Source organism: Trachemys scripta, chromosome 14, assembly GCF_013100865.1.
Source record: "Trachemys scripta elegans isolate TJP31775 chromosome 14, CAS_Tse_1.0, whole genome shotgun sequence".
In the NCBI taxonomy this organism is placed as follows: Eukaryota; Metazoa; Chordata; order Testudines; family Emydidae; genus Trachemys; species Trachemys scripta.
Genome location: NC_048311.1, coordinates 19,897,141 through 19,918,149, shown reverse-complemented (window position 1 = coordinate 19,918,149; position 21,009 = coordinate 19,897,141). Strand labels below are relative to the sequence as shown.

General features: G+C 43.9%; 1 protein-coding gene across 3 annotated transcripts in view; it reads left to right on the top strand.

Moving 5' to 3' along the window:
• Positions 1-21,009, top strand: part of UNK (unk zinc finger) — a 61,202-nt gene that overhangs the window by 21,374 nt on the left and 18,819 nt on the right. For all 3 annotated transcript variants that reach the window (XM_034789755.1, XM_034789754.1, XM_034789753.1), the window contains exons 2-10: positions 2,799-3,008; positions 5,362-5,538; positions 5,992-6,122; positions 6,252-6,387; positions 8,072-8,189; positions 9,122-9,206; positions 11,594-11,736; positions 12,922-12,969; positions 13,759-13,959. In XM_034789755.1, coding sequence (XP_034645646.1) covers positions 2,799-3,008; positions 5,362-5,538; positions 5,992-6,122; positions 6,252-6,387; positions 8,072-8,189; positions 9,122-9,206; positions 11,594-11,736; positions 12,922-12,969; positions 13,759-13,959 — 1,249 coding nt within the window. The remainder of the gene's footprint in view (positions 1-2,798; positions 3,009-5,361; positions 5,539-5,991; positions 6,123-6,251; positions 6,388-8,071; positions 8,190-9,121; positions 9,207-11,593; positions 11,737-12,921; positions 12,970-13,758; positions 13,960-21,009) is intronic.

The window sequence follows — 21,009 nt, the reverse complement described above, 5'->3', positions numbered from 1 at the left end:
GCAGTTTCCTAATCTTTAAATTGAGGATAATATTATTTCACCATTGTGAAGCACTTGGAGATCTGTGGATGAAAAGGGCTATATGCTGCTATGTATTACTGTGAAAAGCATTCTAGGTATTGGCATTTAAGTGATCATGTTACTTCTCAAATTCTCATAACTAGCATAATTGGTTTTCCCAACCCAGATGAGCAGGCATCAGTGGACAGTCATTTTTCCCTAAGGCTCATTAGCATGGTACAGCAACTGGGCTTGATAAGCTAAAACTTACATGTTTGATAATGGTCAGCCCTTTACAAAGAGTGCTTGTTCCTACGATGGCGTGAAATTGTGCTAGGAATAGCTGTGTTAGAAAACCTTTCAAGCATGGCGCAGCCTTTCTAGGCAATTGTTTTTCAACACAGTTGTCACGAACCTGGTTGAGGCATGGATCTCTTCTCAGAGGAGCAGACCTTTTTAAAAACAAAACAACCGTAGTCCATAGCACGGTTTCTGAAAATGCTTTTGACTTGCTTTATAACTATATGGGGTCTATACTTATAACTCTGTTCAGTGTTACAGCCACACTAGCTTGCAAGGGTGTATAAAAATGGTTTTGGACATGATAGAAAGCCCTAGAACCCAATTTTCAGAAATATTGAGCACCCACAACTCTAATAGAAGGCAATGGAATATGTGGGTGCTCAGCACCTCTGAAAATCAGGTCTTAAATGTGTATAGGGCCAAAAGATTTGGAAGTGAATGGTTGGGAAAGTCTTTCACCTTTCTCAGGGCAGGTCTTCACTACGGGGAGGGGGGGTTGATTTAAGATACGCAAATTCAGCTACGCGAATAGCGTAGCTGAATTTGACGTATCGGAGCCGACTTACCCCACTGTGAGGACGGCAGCAAAATCGACCTCCGCGGCTCCCCGTCGACGGCGCTTACTCCTACCTCCGCTGGTGGAGTAAGCGCGTCGATTCGGGGATCGATTGTCGCGTCCCGACGAGACGCGATAATTCGATCCCCGAGAGATCGATTTCTACCCGCCGATTCAGGCAGGTAGTGTAGACCTAGCCTCAGTTGCAAAATTATCCTGTAGAAAACTCCTTGCCAGCAAGATTCTGGCTTCTGAAAATGAAAAGGCTTGGAATATGTTATGCATTTCTGAGGCCTCATCCTTGTTGTGGAAAAGGCTATTTTTGAAATGTGTTAGCCACCATATTTTAATGATTTTAAAAACACACGCTTCTCCTTGTACAGACACAGCTTGACATTATTTTCTTCATCTTCAAGCATGTGGTGCATTTCTGTTTATTTAAAATCAACATTAAAAAGACAATAATAATGTAAGAGGGGAGTGAGCCCTTGACAAAGTTCAATACTTTTATTTTCCTGCCTTATAGTGTATATGTGACTAAACCGCACAATCAGTAATTGTTAGATACCTGAATGAGACCTAATGTAGACACTTTCCTGTGAAGCATGTGGTGCTGGCCACTGTCAGAGACAGGATATTGGGATAGATGTCTCTTGAGCCTGACCCAATAGGGCAATTCTTATGTTCCTAATAAATTTAGCACAGCTACTGAGTTTCGACTAATGTGGTATTTTGAAATAACCTGTATCCAGATCCCAGTCAGATCACTGTGTCAAAGTAAACCATTTTTTAATCCTCTGCTGCCTGTTTTTGAGATTCAGTTGTTGCTGTCACCAACAGAGGCTCAGTTCCAGATCCAGTTTACAGATCCCTACCCCGTTGAGATTTTAAAGGGACACTGTTAGGTTGTTTTGGCCTTAAAAATATGTAGGTCTTAAAAGGAAGAAAAATCCAACAAAATAGCCCTTAAAACTCCTGTAAAAAATAATGTTTATACTGTTTTCAAAAAAATAATTTAAATATCATCTGGGTTTTTTACAGTCCAAATACTGCAACATTTTCTTAGCAAGGGTTTGATCCTGCTAAGTGTGGAGCAGTCATGTGTGATGCTGAGTGCCTTCAACTCCATTAGACTTCAAAGTGAGGCTGCTCGGTAGAGTTAGCAATTTTGGTTGGACGTATTCCTGGAGGTTTCATCACATGACATAATCTTTAGTTAAAGATTAATCTTTAATTCCTGGAGACTGCAGAGTAATCCTGGAGGACTGGCAACCCTAGTGCTCAGCAGCTACCAGGATTGAGTCCTTAATGCAAAAGACCCAGATAGTGAAACTGACTAGTTTTATTTTCACTGTCCAAGCTTTAGGAAAAGCAAAAAGTAACCAGTCAGGACAAATGGAGAAAAATATATCTGTTTTTAAAAATTCTTTCAGCTGTAATAATCTGAGGCATTAAACCTGTCTTTACGGTGTTTTTATTTAATGTGATTTTTAACCTGACTGTATCTCTTTAAGGGAAGAAAAATCTCTTCCCACTCACACCTTTCAGAGTTAGGCATGGAATTAGATAGATCTGTATCTAAAAATACTGCTTGCTTACTAAATATTTAACTAGCTCACTAAGCGTTCAGACAGCCCTCTTTTAAATGGTATTTAAAAATATGATAGGAAATTCTGTGTTGATTGCGGCTGCTTTTAGCGCTGATGTTTGAATTCCAAGTTTGAGTTGAGCGGCCTGGAAACTAATGTCTCCCTGCTACAGAAAACCAGCAGCTTCCAGTCTGTTATTGAGAATTAAAATGGGGGAGGGTGTGGGAAACACAGCATGCATCCCTGTGATGGATGCTGTGTAGTTTGGCATGGGCTCTGCAGAGTGAGTTGACTTGGGCTCTGACCAGTCTCCTTGTTCTAATCTCCTTCTCCTTGATTTCTGCCTACAGTTACCTGAAGGAATTCCGCACTGAGCAGTGCCCCCTTTTTGTGCAGCACAAATGCACTCAGCACCGGCCCTATACTTGCTTCCATTGGCACTTTGTCAACCAGCGTCGTCGCAGATCTATCCGCCGTCGGGATGGCACCTTTAACTACAGCCCTGACATTTACTGTACCAAATACGATGAGACCACAGGAATCTGCCCAGAAGGAGATGAGTAAGTAAAGTCTGCTCATTCCTGCTTTCTGCCAGTCAGCTCTTGGGATCAGTCCAGGTGTTGATTCCAACCAGTGTTTATAGAGACAAGACGCTTCAGCAAAGCAGCTTTTTAAATTTAAGATCATACAGAGTAACATAAGAACAGATGTAAAGCTGCAGGAGCAACCTCTGTATTTCAGCCCTAAAGCAGAGGTGCTACTTCTAGGACTGAGAGAGAAGTTCAGTCTCCATTACCTGTTCAATCCTTGCATCTTCAGCAGAGTTTTGAGGAGAACTGGACTGAGAATGGCCACCATGCAAACATCAAACTAGCTCATGTCACTATCAGCTTGAGCTGGAATTGAACTGGTGAAAAGCTCTGTGTCCTCTCACCTGTGCCCTGAACCATCCAGCCTCAACTTTTAAAATTATATAATTTAATTATCCTTTACTGATGCCTAGTAACCATTAATATGTCAGTAGAGCCATGGGAGTACACAAGGTGGAGAAACACTGTAGAATGCCATGTTTTTCCTCATCAATTGTTTGGTAGGTTCTATTGGAATAGAGAGATACTTTAGAAGATTTTTGCTGCGGTGTGCTAACGCAGGCGTCAGCCATGCAGGAGTGAACATAGAGACTATAGAGTCAGAGACAAGATAAAGTGTAGAGGAATAATAGCATATCCTGTCGGTGGTCAAAATATAGACTGATGCAATTTCAGTTACGTTTCATGGTGGCAATATAAAAAAAAAAAGGTTAGATATATCTGGAAATTGTGCTAACTGAATAAAGGATAAGGTAGGTGGAAGAGAGTGAAACAATCCACCAGACCTGTGGTGTCAGTTTCTATTCAGATTCTCTCTCATTAGTGGGGTGCTGGATGGGGAGGTAATAGGATATGGAGCCTTTGACCTCCAGATCACTGTTCATATTTGGCCCAGGTTAGTAGTGAATGAAACCATCTTACTGCTGTTGGTTGGTCCATATCTTTGGATAGGTCCCACAAGTACATCAATTTCACTTATTTTTCTGGTTCTTTTACATTTCTTAGTGACAGGTTTGTGGATTTTTTCCCCACTCAGGGTATGACTAAGATGTAGTAGAAAGAAAAAAATAAAGTGTCAGATAAAATGATAGTGTTCTGTAGCTCCTCCATTGACCCATGCTCTCCTGTGAGGGGTCTGTCTAGCTATAGATGGACTGGCTCAGCCCATGGGGCCTGTAGCAGTACATTGGCAGGAAACGGTGACAGCTAGGAACCTAAATGAAAGGAGAGCTGCAAAGGAAATGTGTGTGCTGTGTGATGTCCCTCATTCATTGCTAATACACAAGTAAAGCCTTGAGAGTGTTCTTGCTCTTTTCCGGATCCTGACACTCATTGGTCTATAGCAATGGTTCCCAAACTGGGGTTTGTGAACCCCTGGGGGTTTGCGAAATGTTACAGGAGGTTCTCGGGAAAAAATTTCCTAATGGCAGAAAGAGCTGTCCCTAGGGACCCCGGGCAGCCCGGGGCCAGCAGCCCGGAGCCCCTGGACTTCCAAGAGCTAAGCAGATCACAGCAAGCATATCTATCACACTGAAGAGATTTAAACTTCAGGAGTCCTTATAAGAAATGGAAAGGGGAGGTGGATATTTTTTGCTGTTTTTAAAATGAAATAGGCAGCTAGTGTTGTTTTTAAAATTATTATGAAGAACAAGTTTAAGTTTTGTTGTAATGTGCGTTGTTTGCCGGGACTGCTCAAGACCTCAATGCTTGTGTAGGAGGAACTCTTTGAGTTGGCTTCTTAAATACCTTCATTCTTTCACATCTGATACTCCTTGATGAAACATAGGAGCCTTGTCTTATAACAGGCTTATTCAAAGTGATGCAAGCTACGAAAGTGAGATCTTGCCATTTTCATAATGTAATAAAAATACTGTAATGATAAATAATAATTAATAATAAATAGTGTGTAATAAACATGTCATAAAATAAATTTTATATTTCCAAGATCACTGCTTTTATAATTTATACTCAGGTAAAGGAGAAAAACCCTGGAAATATTCATTTTTAAGAGGGGGTTCACGAGACTTAACATTTTAGTGAAAGGGGTTCACAGGTTATTAAAGTTTGGGAAACACCGGTCTATAGAATAATGAGCCTCTGAAGGCTTAAGGATCCAGTTGTTTGTCTGTGAGAGAAGCTATTATCTAGTATGCAGTGGCAGATTTAGGATTTAAAGAATGCTGTGAGACATGATAAAAGAGAGGGGCAGGGTAAAATTGACAACAACAGCAGTCTTCATCATCAGCATGTTCTTTCATACCGGTGAGTCCACCCTGGCAACAAGAGCATGACCAGAATTTGGCTCTCTTCCCCTATGCCTCAGGTGTCCATTCTTGCATAGAACTACTGGTGACACAGAGAGGAGATATCATCTGCGCTACTACAAAACTGGAATCTGCATCCATGAGACTGACTCCAAAGGAAATTGCACAAAGAACGGCCTCCACTGCGCCTTTGCTCATGGGCCTCATGACCTACGTTCTCCTGTTTACGACATCAGGTAGCAGAGGATGGAGTTTCACATTGGGGCTGTGCATGGAGGGGTGATCACTGGACCTGATCGGAAGGTCAGCTGATCAAAGAATATACACAAATCTAACAAAATACTGTTAAGTATCAGAGTGATAGCAATATTTCCCTCCCTAGCAAGGCAAAACACAAAAACCTCTTCAAAGGGGTTCCGCCAAAAAGGGGGAAGCACGAGGCTAGTGGCACCCTGCCTGAGAACCCTGCAAGGGGTTCAAACTTCTGAGGCTGAAATTCCCAGGGAATGAACTGCCGGTATTTGATCACTTGTCTCTATGTATGTTATGGCAAAAGTCAGTGAACATCATGAACATACAACTACTTCGAAGTGCTGTAGCAATTGCTGTCTGACAAAATTGTTAGACACACGTATCTGTCTCTTCATCTGCTCTGTCTGCCTATTGTTCATTTAACTCTATTCCCGAAGGGAGCTTCAGGCTATGGAGGCTTTGCAGAATGGTCAGACCACATCAGAGGGTGGCATAGAGGGTCAATCTGCAGTCGCTGCTAGCCATGCTATGATAGAGAAAATACTCAGTGAGGAGCCAAGGTGGCAAGGTGAGTCCCTTAGGGTCTTGCATGGGGGGCAATCCAGTGTGCTTGGAATGCCCGCTCCCATCAAGGGCTTTTGCATAGTAAGCAAAACACCTGTCATCTCCAAGTAACCAGTGGGACCTTCCTTCACAGACACAACGTACGTGTTGGGAAACTACAAGACAGAGCAATGCAAGAAACCCCCCCGTCTCTGTCGCCAAGGTTATGCCTGTCCCTACTACCACAACAGCAAAGATAGAAGAAGGAGCCCAAGAAAACACAAATACAGGTACACTCATCCTGGGTCTTTCATTTTCCAGCTTAGGAGTTCAGGGTTGGCGAAGGTCCCCAACCAAGGACCTTGGTTTGCTTCATTTAATATTGTTAGCTCTTCCTTAAGGCCTGTTCTGACAGTTCTGCTGTGCTGAAGGACTGGGTTAACATGCTAGTCCCAGGCCTGGGAATTTGCCTTATAACTAGGGTCAATAATGAATGCCTATAATAAACAAATAACTGTTTTACCAAATCATGTTACAGCTCTGGTCTACTCATTGTGGACAGAACCTGCATGTGGCTTCTCCATAACAACTATAATGAGTTAAACAAAAAACTCATTTATAAAATGATGCAGGGTGAAAAAAAACTAAAAGGGGAATTTAGTTCCATTTGTAAACAAAACCACACGCTGCGTGTAGGTCATGTTTTTATGGGGTTAACTGAGAGCAGATAAACGTTTCAGAATTATCAGGCTATCTCATATGTCTGATGATTGAGATTGAAAGGGATTTGGGGAGATCACCAGTGCTGCCTGCTTTGCTCTCCTCATTTGACTGTTAAAGGGTCCTGCAACTTAGTTTAGAGGTGTTTGCATCATTTTCCCGTCTCCTGACTCGTCACCATTAAGGTGTCTTCATGAACACAGTTTGTCCTGCTTAGTGGCTCTGATTTCCAAGAACACAAAAGAACTTTTATTACGGCCTCAGGGGGGCTTTTCTTCAGTCCCTCTTAAAAACATCAAAACTGGTGAAAAACGTGGTGGGCAAATCATGAATAGTCTCATTTTCCTCCCAATATTTTGATCACAAAATTTTTTCAATCAATTCTAAAACCCCATAAAATCAAAGGAGCATTAACCCATCACCTCCAGGACAAGCATACACACCATGAGAGTCCTCAGGTAACATTCAGGGACTCTTCCTCCTATCTCCAGCAGGAGGCCCCTCCCATCTTTCTGTCCCATCTTTGTGCCTTATTAACAAGTATTGGAAGAGTTGAGGGCCCCCTACCAGTGCACAGAGAGCATCAGTATCTCTCCTACTTCTGTGCTGCCAGCCATCCTCCCCCAACAACTGATGCGGCTGTCTGCTGTGTGCCTCCCCTGCAGTTTATTGAGGGAATGGATACGACCATATAGAACAGGGGGAGTGGGGCACATCAAGAGTGCAGACCGGGGAAACAGAAAAGGTTCCCAACAGAGAGAAAGGGAACAGGCCTGCATTTTCACTGGTGACCCCACGCAGCCAGTCTTTTACAGGGCCACAATGTAACCCTGGAAACTGACCAGCCTACAGGGCTATGTGTTTTGGGATTAGTCAATTAACTTATTAACATTATATGAAGACCCAGTTCTGAAACAGAAAACAGATCCAGTATCTTTCACACTATCATATCACCTACTAATACAGTTAAACTATTTTGGTTCAAGTCAGTATTTAGTCTCAGATGGTGAAAAAAAATCTCTTTAATTGGGCAGTCTTTACAAGTGATAGAAGCTGCAGAGGTAGCAGGGAGGAAGTTGCATAGGCACCAAGAAGTGAGTGCAGGAGAAGAAGCTGGGAGAGCAGAGTGTGTACAATAGAGGGGAGCAGTAGAGCCTGGCTCCCAGTTTGGGATGTTGGGGTGACAGGAGTAGGGCTGAGAGTGGCCAATACATGTTTGTGTTTGATGCATTCCACTACCCCTTCTTTATGCAGATCTTCACCATGCCCCAGTGTGAAACATGGAGACGAGTGGGGAGACCCCAGTAAGTGTGAGAATGGGGACACATGCCAGTACTGCCACACTCGCACAGAGCAGCAGTTTCACCCAGAGGTATGGTAACCCGACTTTCCCATTTGACATTTTGCTATTTGAGAGGGAGAATTCCAGGATTACGGGTGTTGATAGGCAGCAAGGGCCCAGCAAACAGGCAGGGAATGATGATCTGCTTGCAACAGGGTCCTTGAGTGCAGAAACAGCACATTTGAGGTGAGCTTGGACCACAGCTACTTGACAAGGGTCCCTTGGGGGGAAGGTAAAGAAGGAGAGGAAAAGAGTATGTGTGAGGGAGAAAGAGAGGGTAAGTGTGTAGTGTGTATTGTAGATGTGTTGAATGGTTACACAGGTGAACTAATAGGGTTTATCTACTATGAAAGTGATTTGTAATTGACAGTTGTCAATAACAGGTCCCCATGAACCAGTTCTGAAAAATGGCTTAACTGCTAGTGCAGACTGGCCCAAAGCTTTTCCAGAAGAATCACAGAAAGCATGTCGCAGTCACACTTCACATTATGGTGTTGAAAGTGGTTTTGTCTGGCCTACACCAGCAATGTCATTTTCCCCATCAGAGGAAGGAAGGACCCATCACTGACAACCCTGGTCAGTTATTGATCATTTTCTTACTAAACAGGGGATCCGTTTTCTAGCCTGTCATTTATCAGTTATTCCCCTAACACTATAATTTACTATTGTTCCACACCCAGAGCTCCAACTGAAGTCATTGGGGACTGATGGCAACTGCTAACCCTTAGGTGACCTTAGCTGTGATGGGACAATTATTGACGTTACCAGAACTCCAGTGGCTTTTCTTTTTTTAAAGCAAAGCATTGAAGTGGATACTCTAACATCTTTGTTTGTGTCTGTGACTCTAGTCTGTGTTTCTGTCTCACTATTGAGTCTATTTTAGGTATTTCTCTGCCTGAATCACTACGCTTAGTCTTTTCTTACTATGTCTCTGTGTGTTTTGTTTTGTTTTTTCGTCTCAGATCTACAAATCCACTAAGTGCAACGACATGCAGCAGTCTGGCAGCTGTCCTCGGGGACCCTTCTGTGCCTTTGCACATGTAGAACGTATGTTGGCTTCTTCTCTCATTTTTCAGTGAGGCTTTAGCCATAAATGTCTTTAGTTTAGTGCTCCAGGCCAGGGTAGATAGGACCACAAAGAGGAGAGCTTTCTTTGGTAGTTCATTTAAAGCCATGATGCCAATAGGAGGTGTGAGCACAGCTGAAGGCAATAGATGTTTTGTAGGGCTACAACCATAGTTACTCATTGCCTTCACTTTTGAAACATCTTTCCCGCTCTTATATCTCACTAGCTTAGCTCTCCATATCCTCAGAATTATAAGGACTATAGTATAGAGAGAGCACTGCCTTTCTTCTTCATATGGTTAAACTGGGACATAGTCAAGTTCAAAGCATATGAGTTCTTAAAAATCTTAGAATGTAATTTCTGACATGAGATTATTAACATTTAAAAATCAAATTTATTTTTACCATTTGTGTTTTTAATTTACATCTTGTATCTTAACTGAGATTAGACAACAAAAATAGATTTGTTTCTAGTCTAGTTTTGCCTCCTATAATTGGCAGCCAGGATCACCTGAGTTCTAATCCCAACTCCAACACTGACTCCCTGACTCTGCAGTTTTGGACAAGTCATAGTCTTTAAAGCCAAAAGGGACCATCATGATCATTTAGAGTGACCTTCTGCACACTTCAACTTTCTGTGCATGTTTCTCCACGTATTAAGTAATGATAGTATTTTAGTGTGAGGATTAATTCATGGTTGGTAATATGCTTTGAAGATGAAAAGTGCTATATAAATACTAAGGAATGTTATTAAGCAGGTTCTCTTGCTAATTCTCTTATACAGTATTAAATGATGCTCCAACATTTGAGTCACAAATACTGCACAAGATTATTTAAATAAGATAAGAGCTGTTTTTATTAATATTTTTTTAAACAGCACTAGTAAATTTTTTTAACCGTTTTCTAGAAAACCTCTATACCTCCTGAGAATGCCCCTTTAAAAGAGAGCAGAGAGTCTGTTGTTGGCTTGTTCTTCATATTTCTCTGGATGTAATAGAGCTAGTTACAAATGTCTGTCTGAATTTGGGACTTCCATTCTGGAAGCCACTTTCATGCATAACAGATAGAACACTTGAATTCTGGTCCCTTTTAGTTTCTTTGTCATAATTCTGGTTGATAAATTTGGTTATTACTGTCGATACTTGCATTTATAAATGAGGGCTAGCTCTTTCACATCCCATTGGTCCTATTGCATTCTGCACTCAAGTTGTAATGCTGAATTTAGGTAGTCGGAGCAGAATGGTTGTGAGCCAGTAGAAATGGGCTCTAATCCTTGCTCTGAGACTGATTCACTGCATGACCTTGAGCAAATCTCTTTGTGCCTTGATTTGCCCATTTAAAAGTGAAAATAATAATTTCTGTCTTGACAGAAATGCAATGAGGCTTAATTCATTACTATATGTGAAGTGCTTGGAGATCCACAGGTGGAAGCCCCTATAAAAAGGAAAATAAGATCATATCCAAGAATATCTGAATCTCTTGGAAATCATCCTGATGAATTTCACGAGTGATAGCCATTTGTTGCTGAGGGCTGTATAATGTTTTAAATCAATGCAGCGAAAGCCTGCACTATTTTCCTGGGTATTTATGATGTTTAAAGGGAAGGGTGCAATTCCATAGCCTTGTACACACATTACCATTTTCTGTAATGGTTGGTGTTGAGGACTTATTGAATTGTATCTATCTCCCTTAGCTAATCATAACAAATCAATCACCTGTGTGCATAGCATGGATAAAACCCCTAGTTAGTTCAGGATATCCTGAATGTGTAGCATGTAATTCGCTTAGTAAAAATACTGTTGGAGGAAGAGGTATTACCAAGGCCGGCTCCAGGCACCAGCCTACCAAGCATGTGCTTGGGGCGGCACCTGGACGGGGGCGGCGCTCAGGGTTGGTTTTTTTTTTTTAAACATACTGGGGCTGTTGGGGCGCCCGGCGGCGCTCCAGCCTGAGAGCGGGGCCGCAACTGGGCTCGCCGCCCTCCCCCAGTGCTCTGGCCGGTCGGGGAGAGCGGGGCCCCGGCTGGGCTCGCTGCCCTCCCCTGCTGCGCTCCCCGCCAGGGGACGGCGGGAGGCTTTTTTGCCTGGGGCAGCAAAAAAGCCAGAGCCGGCCCTGGGTATTACTGAGCTAGAGGCCAGCAGATTGCAGAACTGGAGAAAGAGTAATAATATAAGATGAGAAACGCCCATTTTGCCTGATAGGATTTCTTGTTGCTTCTATACTGATTAAAAATAAGCATCCCTGAAACATTCCCTGTGGAGAACTAGCAGCAGGAGATGTGTGTAGCTGCTGTTCTTCCCAAGCATCTTGTGATCCTTGGCCATTCATGTAGCTTTGAGTGATATTGCATGCCCTTTTATTTCTCGCAGAGCCTCCACTCAATGAAGATTTACAGCCATCCTCAGCTGTATCCAGCCCAACGCAAACAGGCCCTGTGATGTATATGCCATCAGCTGCTGGTGATTCTGTTCCAGTGAGCCCTTCCAGTCCACATGCCCCGGACCTTAGCAATGTATGTGACCCCGCTGGGAAGCATTTGTCCACATGTTGTGAACTTGCATTTCCCTGACCTATTGTACCACGGTCTTCCAGAGGAGGAACATTTCCCAAAGGATTTGAATTTTGTTGGCTCTCAGCTCAGTACTTCCCTCAGAGAGCTTATTTGGGGAGGGACATAGGTTTCAGCCTTACTCATAGAAACCCACTCCATGCCTATAGCACTTCTCTGCTTTTCATTCTCTGAAAAGTTGCCTTTTTAGCTCTGGATTAAGGTATTTTTCAGGAAAGTGGAGAGTGGATTGCAGCAGTGCATCCAGCCTAACTCCTTTCTGCTTGGAGAAAAATGTAGGGCTTCTGTTTCCATGGACAAGCCATGGGCCAGTCTAATCCCGAGTATGAAACTGCAGTTTAGTTTGCTTATGCATGAAATCTCAAAGAGGTTTAGCCTGTGCACAATGTGTCTTGCATTACAGAATATTTTTGATTTACCGAGGGGTGGCCAAGCCCTGCTACATTTACTGGTTTATACAGTGCCCCAAAGTGTGCTATGTACATTAGCTGTACATACAAGACAAGAGGTCTCTGACAAGAAAAGCTTACAATCAAAGTAGACAACATACAGACACAGGAGTGAGTGGGATACAAAGCATCTTTTCTTTCTGATTTTTTCCCCCACGTTTTTTTATCTTTGCCTATTTGCATTAAGCCACTTTGGAGCTTGCAGCATTCCCAAACTGTTGATGAAGATTTTGAAGAGCTACAATGGCATGGTCTTAAATCATGATTGCAAATTCTAAACTGGTTTAGATGAGTTGAACTCATTTATTTTCTCTTAGTAAATAACACTGGGGAATAAAGTACAAACATTCTTTTTATTTTTTTGTGAAAGTGCCATCCGAATGCTGGGCAAGCCACAGGGAAACTGAATGTCTGTTCCATCTGATGATCACTGAGGTCTATTCTCTTTCTGGAGCTCTTCAGTCTTTAAAATTGAACCCTTCCTCATCCATGAACACATACCAAAAAAGGAAACACACATCTTTTTGTCATTTTCTCAGTCATCAGGGCAGCTGCATGTAGTCTGCAAACAAATATAGCTTTGCTGATGATAATTTTATATGAGTAATTAATCAAAGGAAAATACCCAGTGAAGTAACCAACCTCACTTGGCCTGTTCTGTTTTGTATTTGTACTGTAGGTGTGGAGTAAACCAGGAACTCTGCCAACTAGCCCCACCTCCACCACAGTAAGTAGTGACTGCAGGGGAGAGAAAACAGCAGAGAGCCTGTGTAAAAAATCAAAACATTGTAGGACGCTCCCAGCACTTCCTCTTTGTATCTCCAGCCCTCTCTATGCAGCATTTCAAACTTTGGGATCAACAAGCATGTGCAAACATAGTTCTAAGTTGCAAAAATAATCCCATTTAAATGCATGATGCATGGTTGTGGCCCAAAGGAGAGAACCTGCTGGGGAGCCTTGTTTTAACACTGGTTGTCGATACTTTGGCCTTGTCTACACTAGGATTTTCCGACTAGCAGGGTGCAGCTCCACTGGTAGATGCTGTAGCATATACGCTGCTCCTTCAGGCTCAGGTGTTTTTATTACTGTCTAACAGGGTTAAAACACTGTTCCGCCGCAAAGTGCAGACAGGATCCTGACCTGAATCACCCTATAGCTTAAGGAAAATGAGAAGAGCTTTGATCAGGCCTGTGAACTCCATGAGTTGCATGTAAGGCTGCAGAGGGGTTGAAGTGTCTCTAGAGCCTCAGGTTACAAATCACTGTGCTAAATCCACCACTCCATTGCTGAGAAATTACAACAAAGAGCCATTATATTTGTGAGATTTGCACACAAACAGTATTTTGTGCTCCCCCTATTGGCTGTTTAGATTTGTCTCTTGGTGCTGACCATCAATAAAGCTAATGCACAAACAAGGAAGTAAGAGAATCAGTGTCCTTAGGAATCATTTGACTCCGCGCTGCTGACTGTTTGAACTCTCCATTTTTATGACCCTTGTGTTTTCTTCTCCCATTAGATTCTTTGTAGGAACAGCAGTCTCGGAAGTCCATCTAATATATGTGGGTCCCCTCCTGGTGCCATTGGGAAACAACACAGCTTGGAGAGCATTGGTTTTCCCACAGACTCAGTAACAGCAGCCAGCAGCTACAAGAAGGCACCAGGGTTTGAGCGGGAGGATCAGGTGGGAGCTGAGTATCTGAAGAGCTTCAAATGCCAGGTAAGAAGGGAGTGTTGGGTGGTGGAGAGCAATTGCCTGAGTTAGTTTGGATTGATTCCTCCATCTGTGGAACAAAAGTAACACACTATTGCCACAATGTTTGATTCCCAAATCTACTCTTCCACTCCCAACCTCCATCAATCCATTCAATCTTACATCAACTCGTGGGTGTCCTACTGCCATTGCAAACTCAGTCTGTCAAAAATTTAGCTTCTCCTCTTTACTTCAAGTCCCTCTCCACTTCTTTCCTTCTCTATTACCATTGGATAGCAACTTGACGTCATTTACATATCCTCCTTCCATATCCAGGTTCTCTTCGGATGTAGAATATCCCAGAATTAATCTTTTCCTCTCTCTCTTCACTGCTAAAATCCTTGTTCACATCTTGGTGACCTTGATCACTGCACCTTGATCTCTGCTATTGTCACCTTTCATTCTCTAGTCTGTCTAAAACACCACTGCTAGTCCTCTTCCTCTTCCTCTCCCTCTCCCTCTGCTCCAACCATATCATCCTTCTTCTGGAATCTCTTCCCTGGCTTCCACATTAAATTGAGACTCCTTGTTCTTCAAGTAGTGTCCCTAGGAGTGCTACACATCAGGATGTGCCTGAGCCTGTACACTCTCGATTGGAGAATTTTGTGAGCAGTGTTCATGGGTCTGCACCTGCTCTCTAGATATCCACGTGCTCTGGGTCAAGAATATAAGGCACGGTTGACCCGCCACCATTCCACTTCTTACTGAACTGTCTGTGACTTGAGATGGAGCGTCATGTTTTCCGTTAACTAGACACACAGCTTGCTGCCTCTCTTCACTTAATTTTTTGATATTTTATTTTTATGATTACTCATGTAAAATTATCGTCAGGATGATGAAGGCCCGCCAGGAAATGGTGGAGGTAGCAGCGGCAGCCATGGTGGTGAAGTTCGCACCAGTAGCCTTTGTCTGTTTTTTTCCATCTGTTCTTCTTTTTGTTCTTTGATACTTTCCCCACAAACTCTTTTTCTTTTAAGGACCCAAAAAGGGAGTGATGGGTGGAATAGCCCACTCATTATTTTGTCCACCAATTAGGTTTAATTTCAGACGTACCAGTTTTGGCTTGTTAACTTCTGGCTCCACATCTCCTGTTTTTTACAAGCAAAATTTCAACACAGTCATTGAATCATCTCAGCCTTTTTATTTAGATTAATTCAGTTATTCTGTCTCCCTTTCATACCTTTTCCCATCAACATTTGTTATTAAAGGTTATTTTAACATCTTATGACTTTTTACCCACTTTTTAGAGTGGAGCTCCCAATTTGAGTAAATTTGTAGGCCCATTTGTCACTACACTACTTACTCTCTGACCCTACCATCTTCAACAGTGACTTGTTCTCTAGTACTGACACAGTCACCAGTTTCCCACAAACTTTTTGAGGGTATCGAGAGTAATTTCCCACTGGTACTGACACATCCTCTGGTACCATCTCACCAGCCAATCAAGTATCAGCCTCTGGTACCAATGCGGTTACAGGACCCTTTCCAGATCCCAGTACCAACATAGTCACTGGTAGCAGCACCATTTGCTCCTCTGATGGTCACTGAGGCTGATACCTCATCAGAGGTGAAAGTAAGCCGGCAGGGCTCTGGCGACGCTTTAAAGGGACCGGGGTTCCTCGCAGCGGCCAGAGCACCGAGCCCTTGCTCTGGCAGCCGGGCTCCCGTGGGGATTTAAAAGGCCCAGTGCTCCTGCCACTGCGGGGAGCCCCGGGTCCTTTAAAGCGCTGCCAGAGCCCTGCTGCCGCTGCGGGGAGCCCTGGGCCCTGCTGCCAGAGCTCCGGCAGCGCTTTAAAGGGCTCGGGGCTCCCTGCAGCGGCCAGAGCCCTGGGCCCTTTAAATCATCACCGGAGCCCTGCCGCCCCGGGGTAGTGGCCACAGGGCTCCCACGGTGATTTAAAGGGCCTGGAGCTCTGCAGCGGCCGGAGCCCCAGGCCCTTTAATTCACCCCTGAGCCCCGGGGCTCCCAGCCGCCTCTGCAGCTGGTAGCGCCAGGGGATTTAAAGGCCCTGGAGCTCCCAGCCACAGCCAGAGCCCCAGGTCCTTTAAATATTGAAAGGCCCCACCTCTCCCAGTTGAGGCCACGCCTCTTCCGGTTGAGGCCACGCCCCTGCTCAGGACTCCGGGGTACCGGTAAGTCCTTTAAGTTACTTTCACCCCTGCACCTCATCCTATTCTGACGTGTCTATACAAGGTTCCTCCACCTTCTCATGCCAACCTCTCTCCCTTGGGGTACACTCTAAGGAAGAAACTCCCGGCAGGATATACACCCGGCAACCCTGGCAAAGAAAGACATGGGGCCTTGCCCCTTTCCCTTACGTCCCACCCCAGTGGGCTTATTGGAACCCAGAGGCCTCTTTTGGCAACCAGTTCTACATGGTCATATCTCATAAAAGGACGCACCAGGAGCAATAACCATCTCCCTTGGATCCTGCTCTACAGGAGACTCTTACAGAGGAGCAAGAACCAGCTGAGGAAGAAGAAACACGACCTTCCCACAAATCCTCCTCCTCACCACATGAGGCTGTCATGCCTCCCCCACCATCTTATACCAATGATTTATAGGCATTTCAAGACTTTATGGAATGAATATCAGGAGAAGATACAGGAACACCAACATTCCCTGTTGGACATCCTTCATACGTCTCCTCAGGGCAAAATCACCTTTCCCATCAACAATGCTTTGCTGGCCTCAGGCTGTACGGTGTGGTTACCATACTGCCTATATGTAAATGGACTGACAAAAATACTATATCCCACCCAGAGGCTCAGAATCTTTTTTTTCTCCCAACCTACAACCAATTCTCTGATTGTCATGGCTGTTAACAAACGAGACAGGCAACATCAGTCGCGCTCAATGCCATCTAACAAGGAGCTGAAATGGCTGAACCTTCTGGACCCTAAATGCTACTCCTCAGCCTCTTTGCAGCTCAGAGTAGCCAGTAACCAAGCCCTGATGGCAAATTATGATTTTACAAACTATTCAGTTTTTATCTTTTATTGAACATCTACTTCAGGATCAGAGGGAACAATTTCAAGTCCTCCTAACAGGCCAGACAGTTGCTAAGGTGTCTCTCCAGGCCTTGCTCGATGCCACCAATAAAGCTGCATGTTCCATGGCTATGGTAGTAGTCTTGCACCAAGCTTCTTGGCTGAATTCCTACAGCTTCCTCCACAAGGAACAAAATTCTGTCAAGAACCTTCCCATTGGGGGGCCCAAGTTGTTCAGCAATGCAATGGACAGGTCATGCCATTCTCTTAAAGACCCCCTGGAGACACTGATCTCTGGGCATCTAAATGCCTGCAGGAAAAGGAAAATAAAATCAATTATAAATGGCTCAACACTCTCATCCCATCCACTACCTGCCCCCAAGATTGGCTGAACCCCCGCAGGAAGAAGCCCGGGTTCAGTAAGAAAGGGCCATCCCCTACAGTGATGTCCCAGTCGGCAACATCCTCAAAACAACAGTTTTCACCCTTTCCCTCTCACCACTCTTCTGGGGATTGTCTCTCCCATTTTCTACCTTTCTGGGAGCTCATCATCTCACACAGATGGATCCTGAAGATGATTTCTGCTGCCTGTTCCACCCATTTCAGTTCCTTCCAGACCTCCAACTCCCCTGTCCCATCCATCTTCAGGAACCCTTCTCATGAGACCTCCTAATATAAGATCAAACCTGTTCTACCACACTTTATCTGGAAAGGGTTTTATTCCTGGAACTTCCTGGTCCTGAGGAAAAACGGGATGGAGACTAATTCTTGACCTCAGGACTTTGAACATCTTTGTTTGCTCTCAGTGTTTCAGAATGGTAACCCTAGCAATGATAATTCCCTCTTCCTTCAGAACACTTATGTTCGTATGGCCATGCACCCCTCACACAGATTTTGTCTACATTTTCTGGTGGGCAGGGACCACTACCAGTATTGCATTCTACCCTTTGGCCTCTCCACTGCCCCAAGAGTCTTTACCAAAGTCCTCTCAGCCATCACAGCCCATCTTCGCCAGATGGGAATAATCATGTTTCCCTACATGGATGATGGTTCCTGAAAGGTCTCTCATTTCTTGAGATCCAGACAGCAATCTCTGTTCCATTCACTGGACCTCCACCTCAGTGTGGAAAAGTCTATCCTCACACCCACTCAATGGACTTCATTGGGGCCACTCTGGACTCCTCCATTGCCACAGCATACTTGCCCAAGGACAGATTTGCCACAATGTCCAGCCTCGTTTCAACAATACAACAGAGCCTATAAACCACAGCAAGGGATTTTCTGCAACTTCTGGGCCATATGAAAGCCTATACATTTTAACAAGACCACACTTTTGGTGTCTTCAAGCCTGGATGGGAACCATCTACAACCCCAACAAGCACAGTCTGTCCAAGCGTGGATCTGTACCTTGGTGGGTCCTCAATTGGTGAACGGAGCCACAAAAGGTGTATGTGGGGTCAATCTACCTCTGTAGCCCTACTGAAAAACATACCTATCTGAGACATCTGCAGGGTAGCCACCTGGTCTTCAGTGCACGTTTTCCCAGCATTACACTCTTGTGCCTGCTTCCAGAGCCGATGTGACTTTCAGTAATGCTTTCTACAAACTGAATCCACTTCCTCGGCACCCTCCTCTGTGACTGAAGTACTGCTTGGGAATTTCCTGCCATGAAGTACCCATAGGGACACTACTCAAAGAAGAAGGAGAGGTTACTTGCCTTGTACGGTAACTGGAGTTCTTTGAGAAGTGTATCCCTATGGATGCTCCAGTATCCGTCATCCTTTCCCTCTAACTCAGAGTCTTTTCGCTGAGGATTCATGGCTGAGAAGGAAATGGAGTAATGGCGGGTCCATCCCCTTTATATCCTCATACTGGAGCACAAGGCTATTTAGGGTGCAGGCGTGGACCCACAGATACTGCTGACAAAAATTTTCCATCAAGAGTTTGCAGGCATGCACACATCCTGATGTGGAGCATCCATAGGGGCACGCATCTCGAAGAACACCAGTTACTGCATGAGGTAAGTAACTTCTCCTTCTCACTTGCCCCACATAATCTCATCCTGACCTAGAACTCAACTGTCATTCCTCTTACTCTTGATGTGCCTCCCAATCCTCTTGCATAATTGCTCCCTTTGTCTCTTTCCATTCTCAGTTTAAAGCCTTAATCATACTGCTCCCTAAGCTTAGAACAATCTCCTGTTTCTTGTCTGCCATGTGCCACCTTTTCCACCTTCAGGTCCAATTCTTCCATTAATTTCCTTCCTTGGTGTTACCAGTAATTTCTCTGCATTTTCCCCTCTGAAATTGATGACTCATCTGTGTCCTGGACAGGGATGGTGGCTTCATCTTTATTTGTAAAGTGATGTTCTGTAAATTGCTGTTGCTGATGATATTGCTAGTGTGATAAGTAGATTTTTGTTAGGGATTGAAAAAGACATTTTCACAGACATCTTTTCATGAGGGCTGGTCTCTACCAAACTGAGATATGGTTGTAGATTACTGAAAGCAGAGGTACCTAGAAAATCTGCCTTTAATCTGGCCACATTTAGGCCCTGTCTACATTACGTTGAGAAAATTAGCATTAAGCCTAAAAGGCACTGTCTACGTTGCACTTCGGTTACAATACAACAATTGAAATCCCCAGCTTAGACAAGGTCTTGAAAAAATGACATGATTTAGAAGTCATTAATGTCATGTGTGCCCATATGATTTTTTTTTACAGCTGGGTGAAAAAGTCATGTTTCAAGCCTGCCAGGAGGCTAGTCTTGACCACTGTTTGGTTTAGTTAAAATGATTTAGTTGTGGAATGGACAGCGTTTAAGCCCTATTAATTTAAACCATTTTCAAAAACAGTTCTGGTGTTTGCTTAACACGGGCATGGCTTAAGAAACCGGGAATTGCAAATCTATGTAATGTGTCTTTGGGATCAAAGTTCAGGGCTGGCTGTGACTCCACCACATCTCCCTGCTAAGTACAGCAGCTTGTAGCCGTTGTTTAAAAACAAAAGAAAAGTCACGTGCTCGTTTTCCATTGCAAGTGCTGTAGTAAAGGAGTAACTGGGCAGCTCCAAGGCTGAAGGGCCAAAAGAACCCCAGTCTCCTGCTAACAGAGACCAGGCCCGAGGGAGACCCTGCTTTGGAGAAAGCCTGGGCAAAGAGCCCAACCTGAGGAGGAAGGGGGAGGGAATATAAATATGACACTTAGAAGGACCCTGTCTCCAGATGAGTGTGTGTGAGTGAGGCCCAGTCTGCACTACCAACACATTGTGTTCTGGCACTGTGCTCTAACATAGTGTGGTGTTAACAGCTTGTGTGCATGCAGCCAAGTTGTATCGTAACTATGCTACTGAACTGTGCTAAAGCCCTGTAAAGAAAAATCTACAATATTCAAATGGAAGTGCCCAAAATTAGGCATCTAATAAATAAAAGTGGTCTGATTTTTAAGAGGTGCTGAGAGTCCACAGTTTGCACTGACTTCAGTGGGTCCTGCAGGTTCTCTCAGCCCTTTCGAAAATCAGGCCAGGAATTAGACACCCATCTTTAGGCGCTCATATTTGAACATTTTGGTCAGAAGCTTTTGCCTAGTTCTGTAACCTGGGTATGATGTAGATTTCATAGTGATAGTATTTAAATGAGCCATCTCATTCCTCTCTCCTTAAGATGAATGGAGGGGAAATTGCACCTTTGCTGTTATTGTTGTTTGGTTGAAGATAGTTTTTGGCAAGGGTGAGCTAACAGCAGTAATAATATAATAATATTAACACTTAGCATCTACATAACTCTTCATCTTTAAAGTGATTTTCAAACATCAGCTAATGTTTAGCTAACAGCAAAGGATTGAGAATGCTCTTCTCAAAGAAACGAAAGATGGACTCTTACATTTCCCCCCAAAATGAAAATTTACAGTTGCAGAAAACTGGGCAAAGACCCAAAATTGGAGGATCTATCTTCTGCCATTTTCTGCTGTCATTGTGTCAAGTATCAGAGGGGTAGCCGTGTTAGTCTGAATCTGTAAAAAGCAACAG